Source organism: Bremia lactucae (genome assembly GCF_004359215.1).
Source record: "Bremia lactucae strain SF5 chromosome Unknown BlacSF5_NotPlaced_178_SHOA01000114.1_533860bp, whole genome shotgun sequence".
Lineage (NCBI taxonomy): Eukaryota > Oomycota > Peronosporomycetes > Peronosporales > Peronosporaceae > Bremia > Bremia lactucae.
Window position 1 is genome coordinate 390426 of NW_027152191.1, and position 24796 is coordinate 415221.

At 47.9% G+C, this 24796-nt stretch overlaps 1 protein-coding gene across 1 annotated transcript; it reads left to right on the plus strand.

Moving 5' to 3' along the window:
- Positions 1-3225: 3225 nt before the first annotated feature.
- On the plus strand, positions 3226-3489 carry CCR75_003386 (uncharacterized protein; the record flags this gene model as incomplete). Its single annotated transcript, XM_067961482.1, has 1 exon — positions 3226-3489. One exon carries the CDS (start codon positions 3226-3228, stop codon positions 3487-3489), a length of 264 nt encoding a protein of 87 aa, XP_067816602.1.
- Between the last annotated feature and the right edge of the window lie 21307 nt (positions 3490-24796).

A 24796-nucleotide genomic window follows, 5' to 3' on the forward strand; every position in this document is an offset into this window, starting at 1 on the left:
GCAGAACTCATGCGTCTCGCACGCTGGTTCTTGCCATCGCCCTTTGGGAAGGGAGTCCTCTTGCTGGGCATTTTTGCCCCAGCAGGGACCCTGGCATAGCAGCGAGCCATCATATGGCCGCGCTTGCCGCATTTAAAACAGACCACGTCTGCATTGCCCAACTCCATAGGAGTGGCATCTGTCCTCTCGGCCGACGGCTTATACCAAGCTGTCGCCGAGGCACTGTTGTAGGATTGCTCCTCAACTAAGGCAATTTGGATTGCCTCTTCCATCGTCGACGGCACCTTTCTGAAAAGGGCCTGTCGCGATGGGCCATGCCGTAGTCCGTTCATAAACGTGGGCACCTTAATGTGCTCCGGAATCGGACCTACGGTTATGGATGCGGACAGCGAGCGCATCTCTTGCACATACTCTTGCAGAGATCGCTTCGCCTGTCGCGCCCCAAAGAAGCGCGCCTGAAGCAACACTTCGTTGTTCGGCGGCTGGTACATGGCGCGAATCTTATCCTTAAAGATCGCCCATGAGGGGAACGCTTTTCTGTCCGCCATAAGCGCCGAGTAAGCCCACTCTGAGGCCTTACCGCGCAGATGCGACATAGCGTACGACACCATCCGGCTGTCGTCCTCGATGAGCTGGGCGACACCACATTGCTCCACGGCTAAAAGCCAGTGGACAATCGTGTGCGCCGCAGTTCCATCGAACTTGGGCGGGTCCATCCGAATGGGCCTCGGCTGATGCGGCCGGGCAGAGAGCATCTCAACAGTCCTGTTGAGAGCCTCGCTCCGAGCCTGCTCATGCCTCAGCTCATCCTGAGTCTGAGTGACGGACTCCGCCGCAGCATGGCTCTGTGCCTCGGACGCGGCCCTCCGCTGTCCGAGCACAAATGCCTCAAACTGCTCCAACTGAGCAACATGTTGCTCAGGAGGACTACCCAGGAGCCTGGCCAGGGCTTGTTCACCAAGTCCCTGCGCCATTAGCCCTGCCACCTCCCGATGATGTTCGGAGAGGTGGGGAAAATGAGCCCAATCAATGTTGAGGCTCATCCTCACGTACACACGCAGAGATGCGGGTCGTGGGAAGGATTTCAAGTGCTACCAAGTGTAGGCGGGCACGTCGTAATGCGGCCACGCTCTACTTAGCACACACCCTAGCACAGCGAGGAAGCGGTTTGCACCTGCTTCTCTTGCGTGCAGTGAGGTAGTTGTGGTGGGCGCGCAAGCGACCTCACCCAACACACTAAGAACTCTGGTGAAGTGACGTCACGGGAGCGGTAATCCGTCTCCTCGTGCGCACTTACCAAGTAGGTAGTAAATTTCAGACTGATTTATATTTAATAGAATTAAATACAAATACCTATTTTTACCAATTAAAATGATATCTCTATAGATATCATTTAATATGTATTGCGAGCGTATCTTTATAGATACCTCGCGTAACTGATGACGCTAGCCGTCATCATGGATGACGCTGGGCGTCATCCCTCCTAATGTGAATGCACCCATGTGCATCACATCCACAAGGGTTGGTCACAAATGTGCACCACACCCGAGTGTTGGGTCTAATTACTATTATTTAGTAATTGACCATCCCCTTAAGTACCAAATGTACTTAATGGGGACTGTGTAACATTAGGGCAACTCTAGCCCGTTACACGTTGGGTGAGGTCGTTATGGCGCCCACCACAACAACCTCACTGCACGCAAGAGATGACTGTCTAACCGTTTCCTCGCTGTGCTAGGGTGTGTGTCTAAGTAGAGCGTGGCCGTATTACGACTTGCCCGCTTACACTACAAGTCTTCCTCTAAATTTAGGAGCGAGGTAGCTCCGCTACACGTTGTGGCACTCGTCGACAATCTACGCCTGAGTGTTTTAGACTTATCCTCTTCGATTAAGAAACACTTTCCTGAACTTTTGGGGACGCAACGCGTTGCTTTTGACAAGCGTTACACCTTGTTTGGGCCGGGTCATATCGATCACATTATATTCCAGGGTCCAGAAATTCTGGAAGCCAGGCTGAAAGCTTTTATGCAATATGAGGCTTCACTCATAGGGCAGGTTCAAGACCATTTGGCGGCATCTATGCCCACTAGGTACACCCTGTAATTGATACCGAGCCCAAGGCTCGCCTCTAATTGTCAATGTTCGTACATATGAGAGCAAGGAAGAAGAAATATTTCCTTCTTTGGCTCAGACTAATGGACATAGCCATAACTTCGGCTATGGTCCAAACCGAGCAACAAAAGATCGCCCTAGCCATGTCTAAGCTCGGTGATAGAGCTAGTGATTGGGCTCTCTTATGTGGCACTTCCATATATGCTAATTTTTCCATCGCTTTGGGGCTTAACCCACACACTACGCAAATCGTCTTCAATGACGCGATTGGCATGTTCAGTTGGACCTATCCCTCAATATATAGAAATATATTCGGATTCATGGTGAAGTCGGATCAGCTGTTGATGGGGCCATTAAATTGGCAATGCCGGCATTGCGAGCTCGCGTTGCTGTCTACAGTCCAGCTGATATTTACAATATAAACGAAACTGGGCTTTCTTACAGCATGGCGCCAGATACCACATTGCCCAGCAGATTCTTGCAGGTTTAAAAAAGGACAAGACTAGGATCACAGTCGCACTCACCGCCAATGCCGATGGATCGCACAAACTACCACCACTTTTATCGGGCATGCCAAAAAAACTCGCTGCTTTAATTGCAAAACTGGTGAACAGCTTGGATTTTACTACCGGTCCAACAAGACAGCTTTGATTACTGGCTAATTTTTCCACGAGTGGTTGAAACACCTCGATGCAGATATGCGTGCAGCAAATCGCAACATTCTCCTGCTAATGGATAATGCTTCTTCGCCTATTTTGATGAGTGTCCCACTCCGAATGTTGAAGTATGCCTGTTGCCACCAAACAAATTATCAAATATCTAGCCAACAAATGCAGGGATCGTTGCGTTAAAAGGCGCTGCCGTCGCTTCCAGTTGCAAAATGCAGTGGATCTATATGGGCGGAACGAGCAACATTTTTACAAGGTCGACAAATTACCGCAATTAGGTGGTGCCTTGCAGCATACAACGAGGTTTCGCAAATCCAACCAAGAACTGTTTTCGACACACCGGATTATTTGACAATGAAACAGGCGACCTATATCTGATACTGGAAGAGAAACGTGTCGAGAAGGACGTCACCGTTGCTCTGAGAGACTGCCTTTGCGAAATCTAATGTCGATTCGACTGCTGTTAAATGCTGATGAAAGTGGTATAGAGCATGTGTTTTTGAGTAATGAGGAGATCGCAAACCTCGTCATCAGTGATCATAATGATTTGCATGCTAATGATAAAGTTGACGATGAGGAACCAGTCAAGCTTACCCATGATGAAAAGCTGAAAGGGCTTTCTGTGGTGATTTTAAAGTTAAATCCAGCAAAAACTGTTGAACCCGAATACATTGTCAGCTACGAAGAATCCAGATCACTCCGGTGTTAAGATCTTCAATAGTCAACACTTGACACCTGGCTAGGCTAGTAATTAGGAGCCTTTAAGAAACTAATTTGGTCCTTTGGGCTATAACTTATCACAGAACGATGTTTCTTCCTAATCTTTTAATAACTTATGAGATTTTATAACTCATAAGAGTTTATAACTAATGAGAGTTTATAACTCATAAGAGTTTATAACTCATGAGAGTTTATAACTCATGAGAGTTTATAACTAAGCGGAGATGGCTTATCGGACGTTTTACTGTACTGTGCTCTTGACTTAAACGATTGTAATTACTATTTGCTCATGCGAGCTAGTGATATCCCGCTTATGGCGGTATGCTATGGGAGTGGTTGGTTATGCCACAAGGGCCCTCAAATGGCCCAACTTAATCGTCTATTGATCCAACTGTTCCACCCCCATTGAGGTTACACTCAGACTTATTTTGATGACATTTTTTTCTCCATAGTCGTGTGGAGCAGGGTCGGTCGGATATATAGAAGCCATATAGACCATTTGCAACCAGTGCTCAAGTGCATGTTGCAAAAAAATTGTACGCCAATGCATCTAAATGCAATTTTGGCACAGAAGAAATTCTTTTCTTAAGGTGCTTTATTGGGAAGGGAAGCCTTAGAGCATATTTTGCATGGCAATAGCTCAAATGTTGCGACGTCACCAATTCCCGGTAAGGTAAAACCCAAGTTGATTGGCCGATTTCCAGAAATCAAAAGAATTTACGTACTTGGTTGGGCCTCGCCAATTACTTGCACAAATATAGCAAGAATTACGCTGATATGGCTAGGCCATCATCCAACCTCCTTAAAATGCTGGAGCACAATGCCCCCGATATTATATTTGCGTTAAATAACGCTGTACATGCCTCTACAGGCTATATTTCGTTCTACGTAAACGGCCTCACATACCTATGCGTTCCTTTAACGATACCACCACGTGGTTCAGGGCTTGGTGGGGGAGAACTAGCCGATAAGCTTGCTGATATCAGCCCTGTTGCCGCTCGAAACAAGTAAGCGAATTTCTCGCAACGCGATTTCGTGTCTTAAGACAATGGATGATAGCCAAGACAAACAGAAAGAACAAGCGGATACCAAAGGTAGAGTTGTATTGATTCTTATGCGGTCGGAGACCGAGTTTTACGAAGCGCTAATATCCTACCTACAAAACTTGGTTTCTACGGTCTTTAAAACCAAATTGCGCCCGCGCTTTATTGGATCATGTACGGTGGTGGCCAACAAGGGCCTAACTTACACGCTAAACCTTCCTCGCAAGCTGCGTACACACCCAGTGTACTACGTGGGCTTGCTTAAGCCAATATCGTGGCCCTTCCCACGTGGACTTAAAGGCGCTTCCGCCGAGACAGGCGGGCCGCAGATTGCTGCATCCTCACCAGGATGTCCAGCTGGTTCTTTAAACGAGGTTGTTGACGTTCCAGTGTTGCAAGGCAGCTTCGGACCGCATCAAAAGAGCCGCAATCCGAGCAAAGCCCTCGCGAAAAAGTTGCACCTCGCGCTGTTTCACGTAGCGACACTCCTAAGGCGACGTCGTCGCAAGGGCCAATACCAGTATCTGGCTAAGTGGCTTGGGTACCCCCTTCGGAAACTCTTGGGAGTTTGACGTACCTCTTCGGCAAGATTGCCCGTACGCTGTTAACGTTTTTGAGCGCCGCGCTCAGGGTCAAGTTGCGTCAAACGACGCTTCCAACAAATAGAAATCGAAATACATGGATCTATAGCCTCAGTGCGGCTTCAATCCATGCTTGCGCGGGCAACTAAGCACTGAAATACTGGCTGAGCCTATCCTCGTTTGAGGTAGATACGCCGGACGTAACTGGCCTTTGGCCTTAAGCTTGGCGAAATCGAAGCGAAGTTCCGTTCCAAACGAACATCAGCCACATCCGCAGACTCTCTTATAGACTAGATGTTGGGGAGGCGGTGGGACCATTTTTGATTCGTTTAGAAACAAAACATCGGATTTTCCTTCATTGAGACCCAAGATCCTGATCAAGCAAACGCGTCAAATATTGACGTCGCGTCATTACCTTTTCTGTGAGCTTTTGCTTTTGCAAGGGCTGCAGCTTGTCGACGAGATTGCTCCTCTCTGAATATTGCCACCATCGGAGGATGAGATAGGAACGTCGCTCCTACACACCTCGTCATGTCAAGGAATCTCGTCGGGCCCCAAATCCGTTCCCAGAACGTGGTGACGCGGTTGTTTTAGCTGCATTGCGTAGGACGCTGGACCGAAAGGCCGACATATTTCCGAACCCGCTCGATGAAGAGCAAGAGCAGTAAAAATTTCAAAATTCCACCATTTTCTCATCGTTGAGGAAGATGCTAAGCGCCGTTGACTCGCGCTTATTTGTCATCGGACAAATAATGCAAAATACAATCAAACGGATAGCTGCTTACACTCCAATTCCAAAGAGCCAATGAAGCGAATGTTGCCACTCGGTGTCAACAGTCTGATAGGGGAGGCTGTAATGGATCACACTTTAGTTGGTGAGCCGTTGTTGTAGTACATTTACTATATGGGTAAATACCCTTTTTGCTCTATTTAAAAAAGTTAATCACTAAAATCCCACTAAAAATTGGTGACATATGTGGCAGCAACCAGATATAAATCTTATGGCCGAAATCTATTTTACTTTAGTTAAGGTGTTGTTTTAGATTTAAATAATTGGATAAAGTTCAGATCCCCTTTTGATCTCTAAGCGTCAAGTGTCTGCGCATTGATCTGGAGAGAAAGAAGCCTTTATGCAAAACCTAAAATAGCAGGTCTCTGAATTTTTGCTAAGGTATATATACTCTCGGGCACTAGCTGCCACTTGTTTCTTAGAACCTTTGAATCCCTTGAGCTAGTATTCATTAAACTCTACGAGCTTGTACAACTCACCGAAATGGTTGAACCGATTAGTCTTTCAGAATTAAGTGACTTCCTAGAGTGTACAAGTATTCCTCTGACTTAAGGAGCGAGGTAGTCCTGCTACACCTTGAGCAACGAAATGACGATATTTCTAGCCTTTCAAGGGCCATAATTCACCAATTTATACATATTAGACGAGATGCAGCTATTAACTAAAAGAAAGTAACGTGATGGAGTTGCATTCGAAGCTTGTGACAGGGTGTGCCGTTACAGAAATAATATTTTTCTTAGAGGAAGAATAAATACTATTTTCTGTAAGAGAAAAAATAAAAAGAAGTAAGACATTTTCGATTAATGTTTTTTTTTAATTTTATTACCAATGTAACCAAATTTGGTAATTTTTAAGAAACAAGACAGCAGTTCTGTTGATTGATTGTTTTAAGTTCAAATCAACTCCCCAATCGTTACTAGACACGATTGGGCGGAGTCCAAGGAGGCGCTAAACATAGTTTGGTATTAATATACGAAAGACATAGATGGAAGATCTTTACGCAGATATCTTAAATATATTGATGCATGTCTTTCGTTTTCCCTATATTAAAGCCTTCAGAAGTGATCTTTAGTAGCTAAGACTTTTTAGCTACTGAAAATTACTTCTACACGTTGTGTACGTGACGTATTCGGAGGCACCTCGCCTTGACTGTTATCAGTGAAGGTTGACTAGTACTGAAGCATTACTAGTTGAAGGGGCTTCGTTACACCTGGTAGCACTTCTTGGTCCTTCCAACGGCCACGCACGTACCATCCAACAAGAACATATTGGATGAAGAAGGATGAACTTCCAAGCCCTTTAAGAAGGCTTCCACACAGCGCGTAAGAAGTTCACTCACTTGTGTGACCTCGAATCGAAAGCGGTCGAACGAATGACTTCGACCGAAGATGGTCCTGCCGTAGGCGCAATGTTGTACGCCTTACAACAATACGAGCAACATACGTCTATCGCCGAGTTCATACAACATAAACTCGAGTACGCCGAGAAAAGGTCACCTTGCTTCACCATTAAGGCTCTCAATACACAGAAGTCTTGAGAGAACAAGGTGTTCAACTGTTGGGATTGTTAAGATTGTAATCTTTAAATTCGAGGCAGTCGAAGGCGATTCCTTGCTAATTTGGCTCGTCGAATTAGACTATGCCGCAGAAGCTTGCCGCATCGTCATCGACGCGGCGAAAAACTAAAAAAATTATGTACAACTTGGCTGGACGTGCCAGATCTTGGGCCTTATGGCTCATGATTCACGTCCCATATGTGTGTGGTTCGTATGAGGACTTAAGACCCGGCTAAGGGAGACCTTTGAGCCGCCACGTGCCGAATTCAGGGCTCGAGTAGAGCTTCTGATTTGAACAAGGGCAGGCGTGCCCTTCACGCTTATTTTCAGCACACACGATACCTTGTGAGTGGTACTGTGAGTAAACCCATTGATGAACAAACAGAGGTTTATATGTTCATCAAGGGGCTTGCGGATGGTCCCGACAAGACCCACCTGTTTCGACTCAAATTAGAGACGCTAGATCAAGCGATCTCTATAGCGGAGCAGGAGGACTTCAGCTTTATAATAGGCTTTCGTCTATTCAGGTGCACATCGTCCAGCGAGACGATAAGAAGTCGGAGGTCCAGAACCTATGGACATCTTGTACCTGTCTGCGATGGTCCGCTGTGGACATGTTAATTCTAAAGCCAAGCACTCGTAAAATGATTTCAGAATTATCTCGTGAAACAAGAGTCTCTATCAGAGACAGTTGCCACAGGCAAACCGTGTTGTGGAAACACGCGATCAACGAACAGCTTGTTGTTCCTGGCACAACCGTTATTAGCCATTTTGCTCAATCGGTCAACGAAGTGTGTTGCCATCCGAATCTTTGGGTTAGGCCATATACAAAATTCATACTATTGGATATCCAACGCCCTGTGGGTACGGGCAGACTGGCCAGTGGCGCAGTTGGTTGAGCCGAGGTTTCACCCGTTGGCAAGTTTCGCATGTGCGAACGAAAATGCTTACACATTTGTAGAGCTTAGACCCCTAATAAGTTTGGTTTACGGAGCCGTAGGTCTTTTCTCGACCAAGAGGACCACCAAGAACAGTATCATTTTCATCAAAGAAGATTTGATACTTAAAATCCTAATCATGGGGAACTACAATGCGCGGAGTATCCGCGCATCCGTTCAATAAATTAACAGGCCGTTATCGATAGAAAATCGATATAAGCTCGCACGCAAACGTGTCGACAATTAAATAGAGAGAGCAAGAAAATCTCGCTCTACTAGTTAGAAGCGATTGAAAAAATGCAATCGTAGTCAAAAGACGGGCCACTAAGCTTATAAGTACAGTGCCCCACGCCCGGTGCAAGAAGCACTGAGCGAAACGATCGACCTCCTGCTAAGAATAGCGGAGGACGCGGATCCGACGCTGTTGCGGAATCACAACTGCGATGCGGATCGTGAAAAAATGGTCGGGGTCAGTATATGCGAAGCGCCTTACCTGACCAGCAGTGTCAAAGAATTTACAGTTCTTCCGCAAAAGTTGCTCGTCAAACACAAACAATGGGTGAATTTGCCTCTGGTGATGAGGTTAACCTCATCACCTTGCACATCAACGTGCAAATTAGTTGTCTCTAAAGTTAATAGTCGATTGTGGGACGTCGAACAATCTCATTCGGCACCAATCGCTAGAAGATTGCAGGCTCATGGCGCCTAGCAACCGGCGCATCCGTAATAGATAAGATACGTGTATTTGTTATCTGACATACATTTAAGGGTACACAGTACGGTGATAATTTCATCGTATTGATCTGGATGACAGACTTGATGTCATCCTTGGGATACCATGGCTCAGAAAGCACGAGCCATGAATAAACTGGCAGCATCAAGCCGTGACAATACCTGCCTCTCAATCATCACATGACCATTCAACTAACGTCTTGGAGCGCCACAAGCGTGTGAGTGTCCTACGAGTGAGTACGACTGCCTCACTTGTGATACATTCGTTAGCACGACTGCACAAGACCTCTGTGTGGCGACCAATCACACTATAAGATTAGATTTCGACGGCTGTGCACAAGCATAGGCAGCGTTGAAGTTCGACCTCTCGAAAACGTTGAGTATATCGAGACAATGATATTTGCTTAGAAAGCAACACGCAGAAAAATTTGAAACGCCTGTCTACAAGAGACAGTGCAAAACTCCTAGATCGACTGGAGAGTCGAACACAGAGGATATCGCTGTGGTAGCGCAGAACCACAGTTAGAGTCAACAAGCGGGATTTTCTTAAATAAATAAGTAATAAGTCCCACAAAACTTGAGATAATAAGTTTCCAAGATTCTGAGTGAATAAGTCCTTAGGTACCTTTGTAATAAGTTTCAAAGAAGAAACTGAGACAGTTAATGTCTAAGTAAACAACGGATCAAGTGTAGGCGCTTATACACTTGATCTGATAGCACCTCAAAAGTTAACTTCGGAAAAGCTCAATTGCCATTCTTGCGTGGTCTGCGTAGTGGTAAAGTCGAGCAGATCTGCGCACCTGTCACAGATGACAAATATATGGCCGATATTTGGTCGGCAATAGTATTTTCTGAAAACGAACGGGTTCTCAGCAGCTCAATTATGGATCAAAGTGTCTTCGATGAGAACACTTGGATTGAACATTTTACGTCTCAATCCTGGAAATTTAATAAATATTCTATATAAGGATTTGATCAGATTTATGGATGTGTTCTCTGATTCGGCACCGCGCGAGTTGCCTAATAATAGAGGGATTAGACACGAAATCGACCTGACACCCCACCTCTCCGAACATCGTCGGGAGGTGGCTGATCTAGAAAAACATCAAGATCAAAATATGGAACTTAGCGCAGGGACTTGGCGAGCAAGCCCTTGCCAGGCTCTTGGGCGGTCCTCGTGAGCAAAATGTTGCTCAAATGAAGCAATATGAGGCGTTTGTACTCGGACAGCGAATGGCCGCGTCCGAGGCACATAGCCATGCCGCGGTGGACTCCGTCGTAAAGACTCAGAATGAGCATAGGCCTGAGCAGGCTCAGAACGAGGCTCTCAACAGGACTGCTGAGATGATCTCCGCCCGGCCGCATCAGCGAGGGTCCATTCAGATGGATCCGCCCAAGTTCGATGGAATTGCAGCGCACACGATTGTCCACTAGCTATTAGCCGTGAGGCAATGCGGTGCATCAAGGACGACACTCGGATGGTGTCGTTCGCCATGTCTAATTTGGGCGGTAAGGCCTCAGAGTGGTCGGTAAATCATTCCTTTCATAAGCGATCTTTAAGACAAAGACTCGCGCCATGTATCATCTGCCGAACAGCAACGTGTCGCTTCAGGCGCGCTTTGTTAGAGTGCAACAGGCGAAGCGATTCTTGCAAGATATGTGCAGGAAATGTGCTAGCTGTTGGCATCCATTACTGTGGGTCCGATGCCGGAACACATTAAGGTGCCCACGTTCATGAGAGGACTGCGGCACAGCCATCGCGACATGCCCATTTAGAAAGTGCCGTCGACGATACCAGAGGCAATACGAATTCCCTTAGTTGAGGAGCAATCCTTTGACAGTGCCTCGGAGACAGCTTAGTATAAGCCGTCGGTCGAAAGGATAGATGCAACCCTTATGGAGTTGGTCAATGCAGACGTAGTCTGCTACAAGGGCGGGAAGCGCGGCCATATGATGGCTCGCTGCTATGCCAGAGTCCTTGCTGGACTAAAACGCCCAGCAAGAGGACTCCCTACCCAGAGGGTGATGTCAAGAACCAGCGTGCACGACGTATGAGTTTAGCATCGACCAATGAGGGCTCGAGAAATGCTGGAGCGCATTAGGGGCGGGATGCCCTACTGACGTGGACTCCGTTCATGAATGGACTGCGGTACGGCCGATCGCGACAGGCCCTTTCTAGAAAGGTGCCGTCGACGAAATAAAAGGCAATTCAAGTTACCTTAGTTGAGGTGCAATCATTCCACGATGCTTCGGCGGCAGATTGGTATAAGCCGTAGGCCGGAAAGTTGGATGTCACTTGTAATGGGGCTAAAACGTTCCGTCACTAGCTTCCACGAAACGCTTTATGAAATCTCCAGCCCATGTGTTAGCTAACGTTTAAATATCAAACTCGTATTAATTACGACTGTGTTCCCGCCCTTCAGGAACCACTCAATTCCAGGTAATTTATCACTGGGTCTTTAGGCCCCCAGTAATGAACCAATAATGAATTGTAACGCTGTGCCCGCTGTTCGGGCACAGCACCTGCTTACAAATTTAATTGTTTGTTTGTTTAATCCTGTAATGTGGCCCATTACATCCTACCCTTCTCAAATGGGTAGGATGTAATGGGCCACATCAGCACTAAACAATCGTAAGTGCTCGACATTCGAAACTCTAACATTCACAACCTGGACGGAGCGCACGACCCACAACTCCACAGTAATCCCCCCCCCCCGAGCACCATCATCGGTTTGTTACACCGGACTTTCCCTTCAATTGATGATTAATTAGTCTTTGTATTTCTAATCATATAAACCTTTTTGTGCACAGGATAAGAGCACTCCCCTTTATCCTTTGACGAAGTTTGTCGGCTCCGGGTATCAAACCCGGGACCTCCCGGTCCTGAACTGAGTGGCGATGGTGCTCGGATCTGCAACCATTTACGTGATGGACCCAGAATTCATTTCTGGGCGCTGTACAACTTGTCCGGAGCTCATGCTCCAGGTTCACTTGAAACGATGCAGGACTACTTTCGGCGGTTCCGCGGCTTACGCGGAAGGAGTCTTTAGAATTTTGTGAGCGACGCTTTGGAAAAGTCCTGTGCGCATTAGATTAGTCCGACTCCACGGACTCATATGCCAGAACAACGTCTGGAACGTCGCGGAGAAGCGAGTAACGCGGCTCCCACGTATCCTGCTTGGGTTGGAACCAAGCCAGCGTAAATGATGCTTGCGCGCAATTAAAACCGCGCGCGTCTCATGCGTCGAGGGAGTTCTTTCGCGGAGGGGGTTCTTGTGACCCACAATACGATCCACGATCCAGCGAACCTGACATTTCGCATCCCACAAGCGGTGGTGGGCCCTCGCGATGGTAATGCTAGCGTCCTGGTCACCCAGGACGATATTGATGAGGCTGTGAACAAGGCTGCCGACGCTAAGCTGGAAGCTGAGGTTGGTCTCGAGCGTGCTGCGTAAGACCCTTGAATGGTCCGATGAAGCGTGGCGCGAGTCTACTCGCGCCTAGGTTGCACCTGCTAAATCGTTTAGGACTTCTGTAGACAGTAATTCACGATGACCTTTCTGGAACTTGCTCATGTTTTTCCTGCCATGTTTGCCTGCATTCTCGTTCTGTTTATCCACTGCAGACTGAAGTGCAACACGTACGAACCGGGTGATGACTTGATGTTGGAGGATAAACTCCGACCCAGCCATGTCATCAACCGTCGTGCCGAGCGAATCGGCGCGTATTTGGAAATAGTGAACGCGTACCCGAAGACGGGTCAACAAGTGTCTGCGAGTCCATCGAGATAACGGGGACGCCACGCCACGTGGAATTAAGATAGTAGACTTCGCCTTGGATCGGGTGACTATATTCGCGCTCAAAATATCGAGGGCTGCCCTCGTTCATTATCGCGTTCACACCCACCCAGAGTGGAGCCACGAGGTATCGTGGGTCGACCCTCGACAAGAAGAGTTGAAACTCGAGGGCGTCGAGCCGAAATTTACAAAAATGGCATCAACCCTAATGATGCGTATACAGCATTGATGAGTGCGAACCCAGCGAGTGGTGAAAATGCACTCCAACTCATGAAGGAAGTAGCATAACTTTGAAGAACATCGCCGAGGACTCGATTCACGCGCTCGATTTGCCCATCCGTTTTCGAATGGGCCGCGGTTGACATCTGCAGCTTCGTCCTGAGAAGCCGGAGCAGTGAGGTTCAAAATGCAGATGTGAATCTGTATTTACGGTCCGAAACAACATTTTCTGGCAAGCTGTGATGCAAAATATAGTGTCAATTAAGCTTGTCGCGTTTCCTGCCACGGTGTTTGTAGCGTAAACAGGCACCAGGTGTGTCATCTTGCAGAATCTGTCGGCAAAAAGCAAGACACCCGTTCGATCTTGACTATCGGGCGCGAGCCTGAAGATAAAGTCCAACGTCAAGCTTCAGCTGCAATCTGCAACGAGGCTGCGACGATGGAGACGGCTTCACGCGTTGGCAGATTTCGCATGTACGAATCTAGTTGCCTACCCACTTGTGCATGTGGGGCCACGAGACACTGCCGGAAAAGTCTTTTCGCGGCCTAAGTGGCCACCAGCTGGGGTATCGTGATTCTCGTGAAGGATTTAAGCACGCAAAGCCAAGTTGATAGCAATTACCGTACGAGGAGCATCACAGTGATCGATGCTTTACAGAAGCAGGTCACCGTCTAATCTGTATCGCTTAATATGATCACGCCTGGTTCTTGACAGAGCTCCAAGTGCACCATCAATGGGTGCGCGCAGATAAGCGATAATATCGGCGTAATCCGGAATATTCTTGTATGCAGACTCTGTTTCGTCGAGTAAGCACAGTTCGGGGGTGACCCGAGTAAAATTGAGCGATACACTCATCGCACATCGATCTTCTACTTCATCGTCGTCATTCACTTGGCACTCAGCGCAGTCCGAGGATTGCAATCGGGATGTTGTGACAGAGCATCAGCCAGAATATTTGTATTGCCCGGTTTGTAATGCATGACGAAGTTTTACTCGGAAAAGAAGGACAGCCATTGTGCCATCCGTTGGTACGTATGATCGGTATACAAAGGAAATGTGCGTGGGTTCCCCAAGCAGGTGCACACGGAACTTGATGAGTGCGTAACGGATTGCTAACAACTTTGCTAACTCCTAATTATGAAATGGATATACTTCTCCGCCGACTTAATCTGTCGCGACTGATAAACTACGACTCGTTCACGGCTCTAATCATCAAATTGCTTGAGAGCACAACCAATTGCAAAGTCACTTGCATCGCATACCACGTGCAATGACTTGGAGATGTCTGGAAGGATCAACACTGGTGCCGAAGCTCTTCTGCACTGCATCGAAGACCGCTTGATGCTCGGAAGCCACGACCACGTGGCGTCTTTCTTCAAAGTGACGACAAAGGCTGTATAGAACCGGCATACACCTATGCATGTAATTAGCCAAACCGAGCCTGACTCAACTCCGTAGGATTCTTGGGCGTGGGCCATTAACAGATTGGTGACACCTTCTCTGGGTCAGCTCCAACTCCCGACTGAACTCACATAGCAATCGAGCACCGGAATTTCCAGTGCACAAAAGACGCACTTCTTGAGATTCGCATTCAACTTGTTGTCTCGCATGACTTCGAACACCTGTTACTAGTGTCGCGAAGGTGAACTTGAACACGCTGAGGTGTTCTCAGCGCGATTATGGACAAGATGTCTTCGAAGTAACTACGAGCGAAGTCCCGGAGTGGTCTTAATACTTGAGACACTATGCGATTGGAAGTGGCCGGTGCGTTCTTCAACCCTTGTGGTATCACTAGCCAAACCCATCGCATGCCACTCGGAGTATTTAGTGGTATGTCGCTCGATCGCATCCGGATCTGGTTGAAGCCATCGATTAGGTTGATGGCACTGAAGATGACGCTTCCGGACATGGAGCTTAAAACCATGTCCTTTGCGCAGGAATAGTGGCATCATTAAGCTTATTTACGGCATATACTATCCGCTAATCTCCCGTAGCCTTCATCACGCAGAAGGTTGGACTAGAATGTGGCGAGGTACTCTCGCGCACATGAACCGCCTTGCAGCGGCCTCGAAGAATTCATCAATAGCCTCGACTTGATCTCGAGACAACGGCCACTGCCGTGTCACGCAATCATTCGAACCTGGCACGAGATAAATCTCATGCTGAACATCACGATCAGCAGGAAGTTCAGCCGGAATCGTGTCCACGATACGTCTGCGTAGTCACGAGCAATGTCGTAGACAAGGTAACTAGACTCTCGCAGATCCTCCCATGACTGTGACGCAAATCGTTCTTCACGCGCTGACTTTGGCTCACATTTCGAGGTCGCGTTATTTGCTCTTCGTTTGTCGCGGTAACCACCTCGCTGGTGATCAAACATACCTATTTCACAGTGCCTCCTTTAAGGTCACGTAGGAAGTGCTTCCAGGAGAGTCCTGGAAGGCGTGTAACGCGTCGCGAGGTGGACTCTCGACTTCAACAGCTGGCGCCTTTGTGGACTACCTTCTAAGTAAACGATAGTGTTGACACATTCCAACGCTTAATTCTCGATGCTTGCATCCCCGTCGTGCTTAGAGCCGAAACTCGAAGCTGGCGAATCGCAGCCAGGAGATGAGTCCTCGCCTCTAGGCACTCGATGCCATCGTGGTGGGAGTTATCCATGCTAGACCGTCGACCCTTAATGCGGGAGCTCCTGCTCGGTCGCTGTAAACCCGTGTAGGAGTTTCTGCTCGACAACGAATTGCCCATGTGGGAGCCTTAAGTCGACCACAGTGGGTGATGATGGGAACCCCGGTTCGACTATCATGTTCTCGAGTGGGTACTCATGTCCGTCCACGTTGTACTCGTGTGGAAGCCCATGAGGTTACCAAGAGATGGGGAACACTTTACTGACGTCGAACTTGCGTCGACGTCTCACTGATCTGGCAAACCAGTCGATTTAGGGCTTGTATTGTGCCAACCAAGGCATGCGCAGGATGCAAGTGAACGCATAGTTCAACGTGATAACAATGAAATCAGGATTACTGCGAAAGCGTCAATGTATACGGCAATGATACTTCGCGCCGCGACATCGATGTGGCATCCCGCTGCAAACTTGACGATGACTTGACCAGGCCGAAATGCTAGGACGCACCATCGATAAAAAAGTTTACCGAAAGAAATATCTGTGAACAACTGAAGACACTGGGATCGTATTCGACGGCGCGAGCAAGTGAGCGAAATTGTTCGTCGCTCCTGAGTCCAGGAGCGCTCGTAGAGGTCACTCACTGAACACCGGCGACATGTAGATGACAATAATCAGACGTAAATCACCAGTCGCATTGGTGGCATTTACCCGCACACAGCACAGGGGGGGGCTGAAAGGTCGAGCTGCCGCCGGGGAATTTGGGCCTCCGTTTCAACCAGTAGGGCGCCCTGCACCTACTGGTCCCGACCGTATTTTTAAACGTGCGACCAGGGCAGCGCCCTCAATGATGAATGTCCCCTACATACGCCAACATCGGCGCGTGGCATTCAGCCGCGGGGCGCCCTGGCTTTCGACAATGAAAGCAAATCATTTGACGCCCGGTGCGACCGTCACCCTTATAGGGAGTCGCACTGCGTCGATGTCCATAGGTTCCAGACCAGAAAGCCGGGCGACGGTGGCAACCGAAGGTTTGGTATAAGCCTTCGTGACCCTAAAGTCCTCACGGAGGAATGGCAAAGGCCTCCTCCAATGTGGCAAGCTCCGCAGGCTCAAGCGATAAGCGGGTCTACCCTTTTCACGCATACCATCCAGGAAGACATTCACCTGTGTGTACATATCCATGAGATGTATGATGCTGCACGATACCAGATGCCGAGCCATCTGCACGTAGTCGCGCATCGCCATTTTACCCTGTTGTATGGACAGGAATCTTGAGTGCACAATTTTTCCTCTATTGGTGGCTCGAAGTCAAGACGAAGGTCATTTAGGATGGCATCTAGGGTGGGAAACGCGTGCTCGTTCACGACGAGCTTACCAACGGCCCATTCCTTGGCCTTCCCGTAAGACGGGAAAAGCGGAAGTTGACCTTCGACTGGGCGTCTCGAGGAGCCTTGATGCGATGGTGCTGTCGACTTATAGGCACCATCGATTCAGCCACAATCGCCGCAGCAGAAGGAGGTTTCCATCTTCGGAGAATCGTCCCGTAAAGATTGCGAGGGAGTTAAGCCTCGCCGATTGTATTTGGCGAGCTCGGGGGCCATAAACGCATGCATGGCGAGACGTTGTGCGTCGGGGATCGCTGATCTCATCAGTGACGCGACGAACGCCTCTCCCGATATCACCGCAAGGTGACTGAGGGCTACCCACTCTAAACAGTGATTTGGGGGAAGGCTGCGTGCTCCACAAGAAAATCTGGAGCGTCAAAATACGACGACTTCCTCATCCCAACCTTGGGCATGGGAAGGGCTTCAAATTTCTACCAGATGTAACAGGGCTAGAACGTCCCGTCACTCACTTCCACGAAACGCTCGAAGAAGCTTCCAGTTCAAGTATTAGGTAGCAAGTAAAAATATAATTTAAAGCTTGTTCTTATTACGACTGTTTGTTCCCGCCTTTCAGGAAGAATTCAATTTCAGGTAATTTATCATCGGTCCCTATTGGGTCCTTAGGCCCCCAGTAATGAACAATAATAAATTGCTTCGCTGTGTCCGCTGTTTGAGCACAGCACCTGCTTACAAATGTATTTTTGTTTTGTTTTGTTTGTGTCAATCCTGTAATGTGGTCCATTACACCACTTCTATCGAGTTGGGCAATGCAGACGTAGTCTGCTACAAGTGCGACAAGCGCGGCCATATGATGGTTCGCTGCTATGTCTAAGTCCCTGCTGATGCTAAGACGCTCAGCAAGAGGACCCCCTACCCGAAGGTTGACGGCAAGAACCATCGTGCAAGACGCATTGGTTCTGCATCGACCACTGAACGTTCGGGAAATGCAGGAGCGCAGTAGGGGCGGGGTTCCCTACTGATGCGGACTCTGAAGCTACCCCTAAGCGAACAAATAGGTAGCATAGCCCTGAGGTACCGAGAGTTTGGACCTCAACCCTGTTGGTCTATTGCGCTCGAGTACGAGAATGATGACCCTTCTCGTGGTTTTGTGTGCATCACAGAATTTTATAAAACTTGCGGCTTACAAAACAGAGATCGGCAATGTATTGGTCGTATTGCCAGGATGGCAAGCGAGAGAAGGCGAGTATTCGTTTGGTAAACCGCGCCCTCGTAAAATCCGAGGGAGCTCAGGTTGACTCGCCTTCGCTTTTGTGACTTCTGCTGTAAAGAGAAGCTCACGGTGCTAGGTATGGAGTCTTTATGATCTCATCCAAGGCATGCCATGGTTGCTAAGACACGAACCATGGATAGACTGGCGTAGACGCACAGATGTTAACTCTAGACAGGACACCGGGAAGGTTCTACTTCTAGGAGAGGCCTATGCAACTGATGTCGTGTACGACACAGTTGAAAGTGCGTTGACGAGATTTCATACGTCACCAATTCCTACACAGCTCAGAATGACTGGTGTAGTGAAAAGGACGAACAGAAGTAGTCATGCGTCCAATGGTCCGCCACAGAGCCGAGTAGATAGCGAGCTGACAGGAAGTCAAACGTCGCAAAAACCGGACAGAGCCTAGAGCCTGGTGCGCTTGCAAGTCGTGCGTTAGCCGAGAGAGCAACGGCACCTGCTTCCAGGTCAAAGGTCACAGTAAGTTGGAAAATGAGAACCCGACAAAAAAGGACGCACACGAAAATTTCATGACGCGATGGCAAGCGCACAGGACAATCAAAAACAATATCCGGACCTCTAGAGGGGGAGAAAAAGTACTATTAGGACTACTACTCCATCTAAAAATGCAGTTTCTATACTACCTTGAGGTACTTACGAAATTACTGCCACGTTTCATCGGGCCGCTTACAGTAGGAGGTTGAAGATTTAAATTATAGGCTCACTCTCCCGCCGTCTACGAAGACGCACCCCGTCTTTACCGCAACCCGTCTGGAACGGAATGCTGGTCCAGACGAGATCACATACCCCCATTCGACTAAGGAAACCGATGGTGACGCTGACCGTGAGTCAAGCGTCGATCAGAGGTGGTGACGAGGAAGGTGAAATACTTTCCACCGACAAACTCCTCCCACCGTGATATGGACTCGGAGAGCGAGGACGATCGCGCGTGTGACGCGGGTCTCTCAAAATAAGCTTCTCAAGAATGTTTAACCGAAGTTTCAGCTTTTTGTAATCCTGGCGATCCTTCGAGTGAACATTGACGAGACCCCGATCCGTCACTCAGCAGCGCTCAGCGCCTGCAACTGAACGGAAGCAAGATAAACTGCCGCATTGGTGGACGAAATCGCCACTCCTATCGAGCGTCGCCTGCATTGATTAATACTGCTGGGAACCATTGCTTCCTTGTTTGAAGGTTGCTTGCCCACCGCTCCGTGAAGCATAAGCTTTAGATCCTCGTCTAATGGAGAGAATACCCAAAAATGACGACTCTTAGGAACCGGTCGACGTCCTGCACGTCGACGTGCCGGGACTGGTGCCTGCCTATAAGAAAGAGCACCAGTTGAAGCCGTTCAGCTAGTTCCAAATGGACTAGCATGAGAAGCGTGATGAGAAGAAGCAGGGGGTACAGTGCCACCCATGATTCTCTCTTACGCAAACGAGCGAAGTTGATGAGCTGCGACCGTTTTTTCGCCATTTCGGAATGTGGCTGGAAACGGCGCACGAATTCTTCTTCGCATTACTCAGTTGTTTCATTTCAACACAACTCGACCAGGATCGAGAAAATACGACCAAGTGATTAATTTTCGCCTTCCACGAATGTAGACGCCATAATATTTACGAGCATCTATAGTGGGGTGCTGTAGGAGCGACGGACTTGTTTCATCCAAACGAGGCCATTAGGATAGAAATGGCATAGGTGGTATGCCACCAGTCACATAGCCGCGATCAATACGGCCAAATTGTGACACCAGATATACACATAATTGTGCCGTCGGAGGAGCTTTAAGCTCAGGATCGTCTGCTTCAGACTTCCTTTTGTGGATGATAGTCTAAGTGACAGAGTATTTACCCAACTGAGAAGCAACCGCACCTTTATAAGCAGTGCTCTCTTAAATAATCGCTGCGCTAGCTAGCGCAGATGACGAGTGTAATGGGGCACACATCGGTTGGAGAACCGTTGTTGTGGTACATTTACTTTATGGGTAAAATACCCTTTTATCTAATTTTAAAATAGTTAGTTACTTAAATACCATTAATTATGGGTAACAAATGTGGTCGCCGCCAGATATAAATCTGGCAGCCAAAATCTATTTTTAATTAGCAAGGGTAAGGTTTAGATTTAAATAATTAATAAAGTTTAGTTCCCCTTCAGATCTTAAAGCGTTAAGTGCCTTCCTAAGGCTTGCGCATTGATCTGTAAGAGATAGAAGCGTTTCTAAGGTATATCCTCTTGGGCACTAGTTGCCACTTGGTTCCACGAATCCCTGAATCCCTTGAACTAGGATTCCTTAAGCTTTAATAGCTTGTACGACTCCCTGAGTTGTTAAATCCATTAGTTCAATAGAACTAAGTGACTCTTTGAGTCTGAAAGTCTTCCTCTGACTTTAGGAGCGAGGTAGCTCCGCTACACCTGGTAGCACTAGTTGTCAATCTACGCCTGAGTCTTTACAAGACTAATTTCTCACGAAAATGGAAGAGGTTCCAGAATTGTCAGAAGCGCAACGCGCCGCTAATGACAAGCTCAAACCTTATTCGGGCTTGAGCACGTGGAATCTATTATCTCCCAGGGACCAGAGGTCCTGCATGCAAGGCTTGAAGCCTTCATGCGGTATGAAGCCTCTTTGATCGGTCAGGTACAGGACCATTTAGCGGCATCTATGCCAACCCGGTACATCTCTGTACCTGACTGAGAGCCGAGGGCTCGCCCTCTTACTGTAAATGTGAAAACATTTGAGGGAAAAGAGGGAGAAAATCTCCCTTTTTGGATTAAGCAGATGGAAATGTCCATTAATTCCGCCTTGTTCTTAACAGAACGGCAAAAGCTGGCTATGGCTATTTCCAAACTTGAAGGTAGAGCCATGGAGTGGGCACTATCGTGCAGCACGTCCATAAACGACGCTTCCCCCTCATGGGATTCGCTGAAACAGCAAATGACCAGCATGTTTGCACTGCCTGATCAGGCTTTTCGCATGCGAGCACGGCTCCTAGCGACTCGACAGGGTAAAACAACCCTAGGGGACTTTGTCCAGGAGTCGAGAACTCTCATGGCATCTATGCATCAAGACCCGGTGCAAGAAGCAATTGTAGTGACCATCTTTATGGGGGGTCTCAATGAGGGCGTTGCCCCGGACGAAATTGTTCCGATCTCATCCGGCTACGTTCGAAGAGGCAGTTACCATAGCGCCACGCGCCGAGTTTGACTTTAAGTCTGCTCGCGTTAGCACGCCTGTTTACCGAACAAGCTCTTCGAGCACATGGATTTCAACTAATAGAGCGGAACCTATGAATTTAAGCCTCACTGAGGAAGGAGAAGAGGCTCTTCAAGCTGTGGAACAGCATAAGACCATCCGTAGATGTTAGATGTGCGGAAGCACGAAACATTTACGCCCTGCCTGCCCTCTTCGAAATTCGCGTAAAGCTCGAAAGAGCTCCAACTCCGACCTATGCCAGAGATCTGGTACGGTGCGGGAAAACGTCGATACCCAGTAGGTGCGGGGCGCCCTGCTGGGGAAGGCCTAGGCTCGGTTGAACCTCAAGAAAGTGAGAATAAACAGAACCTAGCCCCAATTAGCTCGGTGCTCAATGGCACGGGGCGAGAGTTCAATCCTGGCTTGCTAGTCGCTTAAGCGACTGTAAAGGGCTTTGATAAACCGTGGTCAATTTTAATTGACTCAGGAGCGTCTTGCAATTATGCTCGACGCCTTTCCCTTGAAGGAAGTCAGCAATACGTTGAGGCGCTTACAGCGCCTCAAGGTGACACAATCACTGTTCGCTTAGCGACTGGAACTCGTGTCACTGTTCCCAAGGTTCCATTGAACTTAGGTACAAAGTTTCTGGACTTTGTCAGTATGGAACGCTGTCTCGTCCTTGATTTGGATTCGAGATATGATCTCATCATTGGTATGGCCTGGTTAGAACACCATGAGCCATGGATCGACTGGAGGTCTAAGACCTTAGGCGCCGCGCGCAATGTTCCTAGCAAAGTTTTGGAGAGTCATGAACCCACCTTTGCTAGGCAACAAAAGCGCTATTGGCGCGGATCATTGAATGAGTCTGTCAGTGTTTTAGACATTGGCATGTCTAAGTTAATAAACTCTAGTGTTAAATCATTAATTCTGAGCCCGACTCAGCAAAAATCAGTGGAACGGCACGTAATCCGTCGAGTGACACTCGTTATAATAACGATTCACTAAATGCTGAAAGCATTGTTGGCCTAAGGCCAAATCATCAAGGGTGCAATATCCCTGAAATACGTCGAGTGGCACGTCTAGGTCCACCGAGTGTGGTCGGCCGAGGTGGCACCATACTGAGTGTCAATAGTGACGCTATTGGCGGTTCGCCAGGGCAGTTTGGGTCAAACCCTCCTAATGCACGTGAAGCGACATGTAAACGTTCGCTGGATAAGGAAGTTGAATTACCTAACTCCTTGTCGGATGTCAAATTAGACACCATGTCTTGTATAGAACCAATACAGACTGGAAAACCCGGGGACGTGAATGTCCCGGCCTCTAAGAGGCGTATTGTCTCCATTCCAAGACAGGATGGACACGAAGCGTGTATACCCTCACAAAGTCATACGAGTGAGCATGTACATACGCTTGTAAATGGCGTAACCGGTAACATTGAGGGGGAAGTTAGCCTTGCGGCAATCCCCTCGTTACATGCTCCTTTAGAGCTAGACGAAATGTCTATTGATGAATGCGGTCGAGCCTTAAAAGCTAGTGACTTATCTGAAATGGTGGTCATTCGACCTATGGTTGAGTTAAACTCATCGTCACTTCTAGACGAAGCTGTCCTGGATGACACAGAAGCTGCACTTAGTGCGCGAAATGGGTCATCGATCCCTTAAGATTTTACGGACCCCTTTTATTCCTTAATTAAGGAATTCCAAGATGTGGTATGTAATAACCCGCCATCTGTTTTTACCTCCGGGTAGAGGTGTTCGTCATGAAATTGACTTAGTTCCGGGAACCAAATACTGTGTCACAAGACAATGACCTTTACCGAAGGAGCAGTGTGACGTCATTGACAAATTCTCCGTGCTAAGCACAAGGCTGGAATGGTACGAGAGAGCACATTTCCTCATTCGACACCGACAATTTGTGCCAAAAAACCAAATGGTAAATGGCGCATTGTACATGCTTATAATATGCTTAATGCTGCCACAATACCAGCACAAACCCCCATTTCTAGAAAGGATGTTCTTCAGAACAATATGGTGGGTGTACAATGTACGTGCGTTGGACTTAGTCGATGGTTATTACCAATTGCTCATGCGAGCTAGTGATATCCCGCTTACAGCGGTTAGCGCCCCAAGCGGCATGTTATGGGAGTGGCTGGTTATGCCACAAGGGCTTTCCAACGCCCCGGCAACATTTAATCGTCTAGTGACGCAACTGTTTCGCCCTCATCGAGGTTATGCACAGACTTATTTCAATGACATTTTTGTCCATAGTCGTGCGGAGCATGGTCGGTCGGATATGGAAAACCATTTAGACCATTTGCGAGCAGTGCTCGAGTGCATGCGCACAAACAAATTGTATGCCAATGCATCTAAATGCATTTTTGGCGCCGACGAGATTCTTTTATTAGGATAATTCATTGGAAAGCGAGGCCTAAGAGCGGATCACGCTAAGGTAAAAGCCATAGTAAATTGGCGATTCCTAAAAACCAAAAAGGATTTGCGAAAGTGGTTGGTCTCGCCAATTATTTACACAAATATAGCGAAAATTACGCTGATATGGCTAGGCCATTATCTAATCTCTTTAAAAAAAATACAGAAAGGTGCTGGACTAGCACCGAAAATAATGCTTTTCGAGCAGTTAAGGATAGTCTTATCCATGCCCCGTTTCTGGCACTGCCAAACCCGAATTGTTCTTTCAGTGTCGTCTGTGACGCATCAGATTTTGCCATTGGCAGTGCTCTGTTACAAACAGATGTTGAGGGGCATGAACGTGTTATTGCATTCGAGTCTAGATAGCTTAAAGCTGCGGAAAAGAATTACCCAGTTCATGACAAAGAGTTCCTTGCAATGAAGTATGCTCTCGTCAAATTCAGAGTTCATCTGCTCGGCTCTAAGCCGTTTGTGATTTGTACAGATCACGCGTCATTACGCACGGCGACTAAGTCGCCCCATCTCTCACAGAGAATGGCCCGATGGCTATCCTTATATGCGGAATACATCTTCGAGGTGAAGTATAAACCCGGCAAGCGGAATTCTTTGGCCGATACGTGATAACGCAGGCCGGATTATGAGCTTTCTCATTTAACGACAATCTCGTAACCTATTCCTTTCGGCATAGGTGTACGCCAAGGACGAACAGTGTGTAGCTCTGCTACGAGCTTTAAAGAACTCGGATTCGTTATTTAAATTGCCGGCACGTTTGCGTGCAACG